The sequence below is a fragment of the Empidonax traillii genome, unplaced genomic scaffold, assembly GCF_003031625.1.
Source record: "Empidonax traillii isolate 1590-97213 ecotype Southwest subspecies unplaced genomic scaffold, ASM303162v1 scaffold1954:size80093, whole genome shotgun sequence".
NCBI lineage: Eukaryota > Metazoa > Chordata > Aves > Passeriformes > Tyrannidae > Empidonax > Empidonax traillii.
Window position 1 is genome coordinate 29395 of NW_020957147.1, and position 12514 is coordinate 41908.

The following is a 12514-nucleotide window of genomic DNA, read 5'->3' on the forward strand; positions in this document are numbered from 1 at the left end:
CCCCACAGAGCCCCCCCAGATCCCTCCTGATCCACACATCTCCCTCAACCCCCCTGCCCTCCCAGCTGGCACCCACTGCTTGTGCCCCCCAAGCTTTGGGGGGGCCCCTCAAGCACGCCCTGCTGTGACACGGGGTCACCAACACTCACTGCCCAGCGGGCCTTCCCTTTGATCCAGCTCCACTCCCACCGGAGCCGTAATTCCCAAAGGAATTGGCCTGGCACGATGGAAACCGGCAGGAAAGATTCATCCCAAGCAAAGCAAACAAACAATAAACAAACAGCCGATAATCAAATGGAGAACTAAGGGGATGGATTCCATAACTGCCCCCCCCGAGAGCCACGGGCTGGGATCAGCCTTGGAACCGGGAGCAAGAGCTGGATCCCGGGGATCTGGGAGAGAGGGGCAGCCCCGGCCCTGCCCAACCTCGTGCCTGGGGCGGCAGAGCTGAGCCAGGGCGTGACGTCACACCTGCTCCGTGACGTCACCGAGTGCCATGACATCACAGCCCCCTCCTCGCTCCTGCCCTGGTCCTGACGCGGCTCCGATCGCGCCCACCCAGGGCCCGGCACATCCATCACCCATCGGGGCGCGGCGCCTGCAGCTGGCACCGTCATTTAAGAGCCATTATCGGCCTAATTCCCCTCATTAATCACGGGAGCTGCGGGGGGAGCGCCGGGAGAGCCCAGCTCCGACCCACAGCCGCGGCGGGACGTGGGGGACACCCCCAAACCCCGACTGCCCCAGACCCTGCCAACCCCCCCGGTGATGCTGCAAAAGCCTCCCCCCAGCTGCTGAAGGGGTCTGGGGAGCTGCTGAAGGGTCCTGGAGAGCTGGGGGGGTCCTGAGGAGCTGGGGGGGTTCTGAGGAGCTGGGGGGGTCCTGGACAGCCAGGAGGATCAGCTCAGCCGCGGCGATGAAGCGATTCCTGGAAGCGACCCCGCAGTTCCCCACCCCGCAGTTCCCCACCCCTCGGCCCCGGCCCGCACAATCGATTTTTTTTTCCATAATTCTCCGCAGAAAAGCCCCAGCCCGGAGCTGCGATTTCCCCGCCCGCGTTATAAATAACCGGGGTCAGCGGCTGCGAGGGCTGCGCCGCGCGGAGCTGCAATTTAATAAACACAATGGCCTCGTCCTTCATCGTGACAAACACACCGGTGGGGCCTGAGAGGAGCACACGGCTGGGACACGGCTGGGACATGGATGGAACGTGGCTGGGACATGGCTGGGACACACACACATGGCTGGGACATGGATGGAACATGCAAACACATGGCTGGGTCATGGACACAGCTGGGGGGTCACACACATGGCTGGGACACGTGTGCACCACACCAGGCACACCTGCACACAGGTGAGATGGGGGCACATGCTGTGACACATGTGCGACCTGTTGAGACACGCGTGCACGTGTGGACACACACATGTCAGAGACACACATGACACACACATGTTACATCCCCCCCCCCCAAGCCGGGCCCCCCACGGGCGGTGCCGGTTCCGGGGGTCTCGCCCCGGGGCCCGCGAGAGGCCTGTGGCGCCCTCTGGTGGCCGCGGCGGGGTCGGCCCGGGGGCACCGGGACAGGCACAGGGACCGGCAAGGGGCTGTCGCGGGCCACTCGGCAGCGTGGGACACGGGTGGGCCCGTGGCTGCCACCAGGCCCTGCTGCTTCTCCTGCTTCTCCTCCTCCTTCCCCTTCTCGTCCTTCTCCTTCTTTTACTCCTGTTCCTTTTCCTTGTCCTTCCCCTTGTGCTGCTCCTTCTCCTGCTGCTGGTGTGGGGTGCAGGTTCAGGGACCCTCCTGCAGCCACAGTTCCCCCCTCCCCGAGCCTCTCAGCGCAGTCCCAGGACCCCCAGTACCAGGGCAGGGACCCCAACCCCAAAGGGATCTGTCCCCTCCCTCCAGGGGCTGCCACCCACCCCCCACGGCTCCAGCCTGGCATGGGGAGCACCCCCTGCACCACGAGCAGGCCCGGGGGGTCCCATCTCCCCCATCCTGGGGGCTGTGCCGATCCTCCAGCAGCCGACCCTCCCCCAGCCCTGCTGACTGATTCCAGAGCCTCCAAAATCAATTCCCATCCCCGCCAGGACACGCCGAGAAGGCAACAAATCACGGCGGCGGCTCCGCAGCCCCAGCGCCTCATTTTTCTTCCTGAACTCCATAATAAGAAATCAATGGCAGACGCTGAGCTCCCGGTGCGGCTCCCCCGGGATGGGCAGAGGGTCCTCCCCCACCCCCAAAGCCCGGGTCCCCCTGCCAGCCCCCAGTCCTGGCAGGGCCCACCCTGAGGGGCAGCTCCCTCCTCCCTGCCCACCCTTTCCCTGGGTCCCCAAGGGCTCCCCGATCCCAGACACCTGAACTGCCAGGTGTGCTCAGCCCCCCGAGGTACCCGGGGGGTCTGGGGAGCCCAAAAGGGTCCCAAAAGATCGCGGGGGGGACTTCAAGCCCACCCTGCAGCAGAGCACAGAAGGACAGGACCCAGCAGGCCCTTCACCCGCAGCACCAAGGGCTGGGGTGGGGGGGATCCAGGGGGACGGTGGGATCCAGGTGGCAGATGGGATCCAAGGAGTGGATGGGGAACCAGGAGACAGATGGAATCCCCGGGGGGAGCTGGATTCAGGGGGCAGGGAGGGGGGCTGGTGGGTGGGATGCAGGGGACAGGTGGGATCCGGGGGGGGATTGGGATCCAGGGGGGATTGGGATCCAGGGGGGATTGGGATCCAGGGGGGATTGGGATACAGGTGTGTGGGTGGGATGCAGGGGACAGGTGGCTCGAGGCATCCTGCGGGCGCCCATCCGGGGGGGCCCCGGGCCACTGTCACATGGCAGCACCAGCAGCTGCGGAAGGGTCTGGGCTGGGATTGCTGCTCCAATTAGCTGGAATCGCGCTTCCCCGCCGCGCCTGACACCGAAAAACCGACATAATTACCCGCAGCGACAGGGAAGGCAGGACCGCGGCTCCCGCTTAATTGAGTGTTTACAGCCTGCGCGGGGGGGGGGAAACAGCCCCCCAGACAAGCAAACACCCCCCCCACCCGAGCAGGGAAAACACGGGGGGGAGAACAGCCCCATCCCCCTGCACTGGGGCTCGCCCCGTCCTCACCCCCCCCTCCCCAGGGCGTCCCCGTCCCTGTCCCCAGGTAGACAGGACAGGACAGGTGGCCGCTGCCACCGGCCCTTCAGCTCCTGCTTGACTTGCAAATGCGGCCGCAGGAGCGGGAGGTCTCGCTCCTGTCAGCCAGGATGAAATCCCGGGGGGCGGCCGGGGGGGTCACGCCAGGCAGGCGCGTCCCCGGTGTGGCGATGGGGCACGGGGACACAGCAGATGCGTCCCCAAGGTGGCGATGGGGCACGGGGACACAGCAGATGCGTCCCCAAGGTGGCGATGGGGCACCGGGGCAGCCTGCCCGAGGGCAGGGGGACAGGGCCCGTCCCAGGGGGATGTGGCCGGTTTGGGGCAGGAGGGTCTCACCAACGAGGTGTGAAGTGCCCGGCGCCGAATCCCATCCCGCAACGCCCCCCTGCTTTGTCACACTGTGCCACCCCCAACCCCCCGGAGCCCCCGGGCCCTGCCCGGCTGTTTTCTCCTCGTTAATCTTTGATGAGCGGGACGAGGATTCCTCTGCACGGGCCCCATAACAATGAGCGCCGGTGCCACCCCCGGGAGGCAGCGGGGGCCAGAGGGCTCCTGAGGGGGCACGGCCGGGGCTCTCCCCCCCTACAGACCCCACCTGCGGAATGGGAATGTGCTCCTGCGTGGCGTGCACGGGGCACACGCGTGGGAATGCCCGGGAACAGGCCGGCAAGGGACACGCGTGTGTGGAAATACAGGGATGTAATGATGTAATGCACACGGGTGCACATGACACCCCCCCCTTCCAAAATCTGACACCTCGGATCCCTGCAGGGTCTCCCTGCCCTTCATTCGCTTCCCACCGTGCCCAGAACCACCCGTGGGATGGGACAGCGGGGGCGAAAAAGAGCTGTTTGCTTTACCCTGCAACTGGGGATGCTGGGAGGGGCTGTGGGAGCAGGGGGGTGCACTGGGAGGGCGCTGAGCCCAACCCAGGCTCCCGATACCAACCCCATTGGTGCCCCCCGGCATCCCAGTGTCACCATCGAGGGACCCCAAACCCGGCTGGAGGGGGGAGAGGGCGGGGGGCAGCCCCCCGGCCCCCTCAGACGTCTGCCACTGCCTGATGTGCCCAACTGGAATCACTAATTCCAATAAAGCCAGGCTAGATTAATTTTCATTTCCCCATGCAAATCAGCGCTAATTAGGATGGATTTAGTTCACCTCGCAGGGGCTGTGGGGACAGCGGCGGCGGAGCCCCAGCCAGGCTTTGGGGCGGTTCATCCTCCCTCAAGGATTGGGGAGGGCAGATCCCAAAGCCTGGGGGAGCACAGGCAGGAGCCGGCGGGGGCTGGGGGGGGGGGATGGCAGGAGGGCAGGGATCGATCCTGATGTTCTGCCCTTCCCCAGGGAAGGACAGGACCCCCCAGGTCCCCTCCCCGGCCCCAGGATCAGAGCTGCTCCCCCAGGTCTCTCCCCAAAGCCCATCCCTGCCCCACTTAGTGCCTGGGGGGGATCACTGGGCCGGGGGGGTGAGGGGGAGGCAAACAGGGGTGCCGGGGGGATCTCATCATCAGAGACCCCGGCCCATCGGGGGTCCGGGGCTGGTTTGCTGGGCTGAGAGGGTGGCAGTGACTGGGAGGGTCCCCAGGGACCCCTCTCCTCTGACTGCAGGGGTGGGGCCTGTGCTGTCCTGGGGGGGGGCAGCTGGGGGTCCCAGCAGGATGCGACCACCCCTGGGCACCCGGGGCCTGCCCCCTGTGCAGCGGGGTGGGGGGACAGAGCAGCCCCCTCCCCCCAGTTCTTTCAGATTCTGCTTCTCCTCCTGCTTTGCCAAACCTTTCCCCGCTGCCCGCTGCCCACAGGCTCCTGTTTGCGCAGTTGTGGTGGAGCCAAGAAGGCCGCGGCTGCCTCAGAGAAGAGACGCTGCTCTGGGACCCCCCAGGCTCAGAACTGCCCCCCAAAAAAGGGCTGGTGCAGGTGGGGTGTCCCCACTGCTGCCTGTGACACACGGCTGAGCCCCCCCACCCCATCCTACAGCTGAGACCGGGGTCCCACAGCATCCCATGCAGCCCCCCCCGGGTTTGGGGGTCACTCAGCCTGCCCTCCCCACCTCTGCGTGGGGGACAGACCCCAACACTGCCCCCCCAGCTGCGGCTGCAGCCCCCTTTACCCCTGGCTCTGCTGCCCCCCAAAATCTGCCTTTCCTGGTGCCTCTTGCCCCCCAGTTCCTCAGTGACCCCCCCCAGAGGCTGGGGCAGCACGAGGGGGGCTGGGGGGGCTCGGTGCTGTGCCATGGGGGGGCATCACGCTGCTCGGGGTCCCGGTGGGCTCGAGGCCACTGCCAGTGGCAAAGAGCCAGCGGCGGTGGCTGCTCCTGCCCTCATTAAATCCCCGTAACGAGCTCCCAGCCCTGGGGCCCAGCCGGGCTCGGGTCATTAGGGCTGACAGGGACCTGTCACAGTGGGAGACGTGGCATGTGTGGTGTCCCCAGCCACGGCACAGCCACTGGGGACACGGGGAGAGGGGGCACCTGCCCCCCCAGCACCCCCAGTCCTGCCCTACGAGCTGGGCAGGAGGGTTCGTGTGTCCCCCCCCACAGGTCCTGGGGCAGGATGGGACCCTCTCCCTGCCCACGCAGGGCACTTGTGGGGACCAGGCCCAGAGGGAGGGGAGGCAGAGGGAGAACAGAAAACAAGTGGAAAGGAAAGGAATAGGGAGAAAGGGGAAGGTTGGGGGACAGGGGGGCTGCCGAGCCCCGAATCCCCCCTCTGAGCTCCCCTCCCAGGAGCCAGCGGGCCGGGAGCGATGGGAGAGGATAAGGAGCAGAGTCCCCACTCCAGTCCCCAAGAGGAGGATGAGGAGGATGCAGAGCAGAGCCCCCCCCTCACTGCAGCCCCCCAGCAGAGCTGCTCCTCCCCGGGAGCCCCCCCTGGCACAGATAAGAGCCCCGGTGCTCCCCGGGGCACGTTTAATCTGGGACAGGACAGTTATTGGATAAATACCATGAATATGGAAATTGCATTTATGCTGATTTATGGCCGGGGGGGCAGGTGGGGAGCGCAGACGCTTCAGTTTAGTTTAATCCATTTATTTCCCTGCCTGGAGATGGAGAACAAGCTCCGAGCGCTGCATCTGCCGCTCCCCGTTCTCGGTGCCCCCAGAAAGGGGGTGCAGGAGGGGCTGCCCCCACCCCCCTCCATCGCGGAGCTGCTCCCTTGGGATGATGGATGGATCCGGCACAAGACCGGTGGGATTTCAATTAATTCCTGGGCCTTGCAGACTCCTGACCTTTCCTGGGATGCCGAGAGAAATGGAGGTGATTAATCTGGAGGTCAGGGGGGCTCCTCCAGCTGCATCCCTGTGTGTTCCAAGGGGTGGGATGGGGGGCACCCCCTCGGCCTGAGGAGGAGCAGGGAGATACCGAGTGTCCCCACGCCCCCCCCCCCTCTCTGCAAACAGAATCTAAGTCACAACCAGGCCAGGGGAGCCGGGAATGGGAAAACCACGGGAAAACAGGAAAACCCAAACCCTAAAAGTGCTCAGCAGCCCTAATAGGGAGGGGGTGCAGAATCCCTTCCCAGCCAGGGGGGAGTGGAGGGGCTCCAGCTCTTAATTTCCTATTAACTGCTGATCAATCCAATTAGCTCCTGGCTGTAATGAAGGGCAACTGCTTGGCTGGGACCAGCTCTCCCTCCCCCATCCCAAAACACATCCCAAAATGCATCCCCCCAGGAGAAGGCGAGGAGGGGGGCTGGGGGGGAAGGGAGGCTGATGGAAGGGGTTTCACCCAATTTTCCAGCTGACTCTAATTAAGTTGCTCTCTTCAGCTGTTAAATTAGCCGGAGCCCTCCCCCCTTCCCAGGGTGGTTCCCCCCTTCCCCTCCCCACCGCCCAGATGCAGCAAATCAGCTGCTCCCTCCCCCCCCTCCCGCAGGGCTCCACAAATAAATAAATAGACAATCCCGGGAAAATTAACCGTGTGAGGAGCCGCAAATGAGGTGGAAAATTTTAATGGTCTGGCATTTAAGGCTGTGTGACAGGAAGGGAAAGAGCGGGGGGAGGGAGCGGGGGGGGAGGTGTTGGGTCAGTCCTGGGGGCTGCCCCCTTGTCCCCCCACCACATTTCCATCATTCCCGCAGCAGCATCTCCCGGCTGGTGCGGGGGATGTTGGGAATACTGGAAATGGGGGTTACCCCCATTTGGGGGTCCTGCCCCTTATTCCCCTCCCCCGCATTTCCCGGTGCCCCCGCGACCCCCGTGACCTCCTCGACAGCCCCAGTCCGGCCCCATGGTGGGGGGAAAGCCCATGGTGACCCCTCCCGAGCGCCCCCGGGGCGGTCGACCCCCCCCGCCCGGTACCGGGCGCGGGCCGGGGGCTGCCCCACCGGCCGACCACAAGGGGGCGCCGGCGAGCCCTCGTCTCATTTGCATATTTTTGCATATATTTGCATAGCGCTCGGCCCTCGGCGGGACGGCAGCGCCCCCGCGCGGTGGAGCCGGTGAACGCTCGGCCCCGCCCACCCCCGGCCGCCAGCGCGTTGCCGTGGTTACCGCTGACGTCACGACACCGTGACGTCACGGGGCTCAGCCCCCGCTCCGGGGCCCGGGCACCTGTTCCTGCCCCCCCCAAACCCGCTCCAAGGTCTCGTCCTGTCCCCGCCACCGTCACCTGTCGCCTGCGGCCCCTTTTGGGGCCCCGCCGGGCCCCGCGCCAGTGCCCGGCCCCGGGGGGAACGGACCGGGGGGGCCCCGGGCCCGCCCCTTCCCCTCCCAGCGCCCGTACCCGCCTGAGCCCCCGGTGGGGCCACCGACCCTCCCACAGTGACCAGTGACCCCCCCACTGGGGCCACTGACCACCCCCCAGTGACCAGTGACCCCCCCCATTGGGGTCACTGACACCACCACAGTGACCCCCCAGCACCCCCAGTACTCTCCCCCCCCCTTCCCCATTAAATTCACCGGAGATCAGGGGGTGGGCACAGCCTGTATTGCCAAAACCCGGGTGGGTGACACCCGTGGAGCAGCGGGGCAGGACCCCCCACACCCTCCCCAGCATCCACCCCCCTCCAAGCTGGGGGGCTCCACAGCGAGTCTGGGGGTGCCTCCTGCTCTCACTCAGTGTCTGAGGCACCAACACCCCCCAGAGGTACCTCCCACCCCTCCATCCCGGTCCTGGGGGGGGACAGTCCCCTCCAGAGACCCCTTTGCTGCTGGGGCAGCAGAGATGGGGATGCCTGTCCCCATCCCCATCCCTGCACTGCAGCCAGGGCCCCCCCATCCCATCCCATCCCATCCTGGGGTCCCTCCGTCCCCATCCCGGGGGTCTCCCCCCCCCCAGAGCCCCCCTCAGATCTCCTCCAGGAAGTCCACGGGGAACAGCCCCACTTTGCGGCCGGTGAAGACTTTGACGTAACCGTTCACCTCCTCCCCCTTCTGCACCACGATCTGGGGGGGGGGGGGGGGGGGGGGGGGGGGGGGGGCCCCCCGGGACCCCCCCCCCAGAGCAGGGGGGGGGGGGGGGGGGGGTCCCGTCTCACCTGATCCTTCTTGAGCGTGATCTGCCCGATCTCCCGGTTGCCCACGAAGGATCGAGTCACCTTGTGCACCCGCTCGCCCGCCCGCACCCGGATGATGAAGTTGGGCGGGAAGAACCCGACTTTCTCACCGATCTTCCCCTGCAAGGAGCGAGGGAGTGGGCAGTGGAGGTGTGTGTGTGTGTGTGGGGGGAAGCCTGCCCAGGGGTCCCAGAGCTTGGCCTTACCCGCCACCACTCCTCGTTGGAGTCATCGACCACCGTGATCTTCTCCCCGGGCCTGGAAGGGAAAGAAGTGCCCTGTGAGAGGGGTGAGCAGGGCCCCCTGCCATGGGAGACCCCAAGGAAAACTGCTCTTCCCAGGGGATCAGCTCCTCGAGCCCCGTGCTCGGGGACAGTGAGGGATGAGCGCAGCCCACGCTCTCAGGGACGGGCAGGTCCCGTACGGAATCACATCCAGCCAAACCTCAGGAGCCTTGGGAAAGAGCCCAGGACACAGCTGGGAACTCACGGGAAGTCCAGGTCGTCCTTCTCCAGGGCTTTGAAGCGATAAAGTGCCACGAAATAGTGGGACTGCAGGAACGCCCCCGGCTGGGGCTTCTTGCTCTGGGGGGCACAGAGGGGTTTGGGGTCCCAGAGGCTGCCAACGGCTGCAGGGATGCCAGCAGGGAGATCCTACAACCTCTGCCCACGGCTTTGGGGTGCAGGGTGAGGATGGGGGGTACCTTGTCATCTGTTGGGCTCTTCTCAGCCTTCTTGTCCCCTTCAGCAGCACCTGGGAATGGCAGGATGGGGGGTCACACCTCCCTGAGGGTCTCCTCGGTGTACTCAGGGACACAGCGAGAGCCCCAGGGTGTGAGGTGAGGTGAGAGACCCCCTTTGTGCAGGGCAGACCCCACCCTCGTGGCCCCCCAAGCCCAGTCGGGGGGTCCCTCCCTGCCCCACAGCTCAGCCCCCCGTCCCTCGGCCCCCGCGCTCACCGCCCTCGGCTTTGCTCCCCCCCGGCTTCGTGGCCTCCGGCTCCTCGTCCATCATCGCAGCCAAGGGCTGGAAGGCACAGAGAGCTCTCAGGGGGTGCAGAGTGAGGGGTGGGGAGGGGGGGGCAGGGTGTTTCCAGCACCGCTCCCGCAGGAATTCGGGGAGAGCCCGACCCCACACTCACGTTCTTCTTGTCGTCCTGCCCCTTCTTGCGCTCCTTGTTGGCCATGATGACGCCCGTCCGCAGCGTCTCGAACACGGGGTCGCTCCTGTTGTCCGCTGGGGGGCACGGGGATGGCGTGGGGGGTCGTGGGTGGGACACGAGGGGATGGGGTACCCCGGAGTGGGGACTGGGGAGAGGGGACAGCCTGGCACGGGCACTTACAGAGCTGGTCCTTGACGCAGGCGTACTGCTGGTCGCTGTAGAGGGGGGAGCTGTACGCCCGGCGGAACCCGGGGGGCTGTGAGGAGAGAGGGGGGGTCGGAGCATCAACCACCCCCCAGACCCACGGGCCATCCCATCAGAGCTGGGAGGACACAGGGGGGGCCCAGAGAGGGCGAAGCCAGGGCCCCCCTCAGGGCCAGGAGGTGACAGGGGTGGTGGCACCTGGGTCCTGCCCGTGGGGGCTGAGGTGGCCCCGGGCCGGGGTGGGGGGACACACTCACGATCTTGCCGAAGCAGCGCTGCATCTCCACGTAGGACTGGCAGTGGTGGTGGATGTTGGTTTTGCAGTTCTTGCACCTCAGGCCAAATTTGTTGTTGACTGGCAGTGGTGGGGGGTTGGAAAGGAGAGGGAATGTGACACTGCAGCTGTGGAACGGCCGGGACAGAGCCCTGGGCAGCCTCGGCCCCCAGGCCCTGCCCTGGCTCTGGCCGTGGCCCCCAACCCTCATCCTGGCTGTAACCCCCAGCCCCAGCCCCAGCCCTACTTGCAGCCCCCCCTGCCCTGCCCACGGCCCCGTCAGGACTCACGGACGATCATTCGGGCACAAACATCACAGAACTTGGGTTTTTTGAAGTAATGATCTTTGAACTTGTGGGGTTTGTCATTGACAAGCTTCTCGGGCTCAGGAGGGGGCTCGGGCTCCTCCTCCTCTTCCTCCTCCTCCTCGTCCTCATAGATGTAGTAGATGGGCCCCCCCGAGGGGCTGACCAGCTCCCCGTTGGGCTGCGGCTCCGGCACCGGCTCCTCCTTGGGCTTCCGCTGGAAAAGTTGCTTCAGCTTCTGCAGCTGCTGGGGCAGGAGAGGATGGATGGTGCGTGGCAGGAGGGCAGAGACCCCATGCCCACCCCCTCACCCCACTGTTCTGACCCAGAGACCCCTTCCCCAAGTGGAAGGAGACCCCTGTGAGGATGGGAACCCTCCTGCCGACCCCATAAAGATCCCACAAAAGGGGCAGCTGTGGCTCCTGAGCACCTTGGGGACACGGGCATCCCAGAGAAGAGCCCAGCTGGGAAATGCCCACCCAGCACCGGGTGGATCAGGGGCCCACCAGGCACCCCCAGCCCTCCCAAGCCTCCTGGGACAGTGGCAGGATGATGTTGAGAGAGGTGGCTTCCCCCTGTGGCACCCGCTGGGCACCCACTTACCCGGCTCTTGGGTTTCCCACCTGAAGCAGGTGAAGCTGGTGGCTCTGGCACTTCCTTCTCAGTCATGCTGTGAGGGGAACAGAGAGAGACAAGGCCTTGGCTGGGGCTGGTCCTGCTGCAGGTGCCCAGTGGGGGATGTCTTGTTGGGTGGGCACTGCCTGCCCTTCCCCAGCAGCACCCAGTCCCACTGCCCATCCCACAGCCCCTGTCCTGGCAAGGACTGGTTCTGCCGTGGGGAGCCCTGGGGTCACTCCCACCGCCCATCCTGCAGCCCCTGCCCCAGCGAGGGCTGGTCCTGGCCCGGGCAGCCCCAGGGCCAGGCTGGAGGAGGCCGGTGCCCAGCCCAGCCCCTGGCATGGCCACTGGCTCGGGGCCGTGGTGCCAAGTGCTGTGAGCCAGCCCCTGGGCTACCTGCACGTGCCCACCTCTGCCTGGGCATCTCCATCTCACCATCCACCTGCAGACGGTGCCGCTCTCGGCCCCTCAGGATGGGCACACGGGTGACACCGAGGGGCATCACCCAGCCCTGGGCTGCCACGGGGGTAGGACCTGCTCTTGCATCCCCCAAACCATCCCCGTGCCACCTTTGACAAACCCTCCACGCACTCCTTCCCCCCAGACTTGGCTGTCTTTGGTGGAGCCCACCCCGAGCCCCCCCAGCCCTTGTGAAAATCGAGGAAGAGCACGGGGAAGCAGCGTTGGGGCCGGGGAGCATTGGGGTGAGGGGCAGCGCAGGAACGGGGCACCCCAGGGTCCTGCAGCGGCACGGGGGGCCCACGGGGGTCACGTCCACGGCGAGGGGGGGTCACGCAGGGGGACACACTTACCCTGTGCTCAGAGGCCTCGCCCTGCGCTGCAGAACCCCCCGAAGGGCGGCCGGTGCCCGGGCCCCGTCGGCTGCAGAGCCCCCAGGCCCCCGTGGCGGGTGGGGAGGGCGGCAGCCGCCACGGTCCCGTGGCCAGCGGAGTGACAGGGCAGGGGGGACGACAGCTGAGCGCTGCCGGGGGCTGACGCCGGGAAATTGGAGCCCCAGCGCGCGCCGGGCGGGAGCGGGTGGAGGAGCCACCGGCTATTTGCGTTGGTGGGTTGCTGGGCGTGCCAGGGGCCCCCCCAGCCTGGCATGGGACGGCGCAGGGACCGGGCACGGCGAGGGCTCCGGGGGCTGGGCACACCGAGGGCTCTTTGCTCCAGCCTTGGGGCCTCCTTCGCTGCCTCGGCACCCCCTGGGCACCAAATCCTGCTGGGACAGGGGGAGCTGGGAGCCCAGTGCTGCCAGGCTGCCTGTGGCGGGGGACAGGGCTCTGGACGGGCATCCTGGGCTCCCCTCAGTCCCTG

The 12514-nt window shown here is 66.6% G+C and overlaps 1 protein-coding gene across 1 annotated transcript; it reads right to left on the bottom strand.

Annotated features, from left to right (window-relative positions):
- Window positions 1-8386: 8386 nt before the first annotated feature.
- STAC3 (SH3 and cysteine rich domain 3) lies at window positions 8387-11245 on the bottom strand. Its single transcript, XM_027909134.1, has 11 exons — window positions 11180-11245; window positions 10562-10820; window positions 10255-10352; window positions 9974-10049; window positions 9773-9867; window positions 9591-9657; window positions 9336-9385; window positions 9122-9216; window positions 8839-8890; window positions 8615-8752; window positions 8387-8522 (listed from the first exon to the last, which is right to left on the bottom strand). Exons 1-11 carry the CDS (start codon window positions 11243-11245, stop codon window positions 8424-8426), a joined length of 1095 nt encoding a protein of 364 aa, XP_027764935.1. The 3' UTR covers window positions 8387-8423.
- Window positions 11246-12514: the final 1269 nt, after the last annotated feature.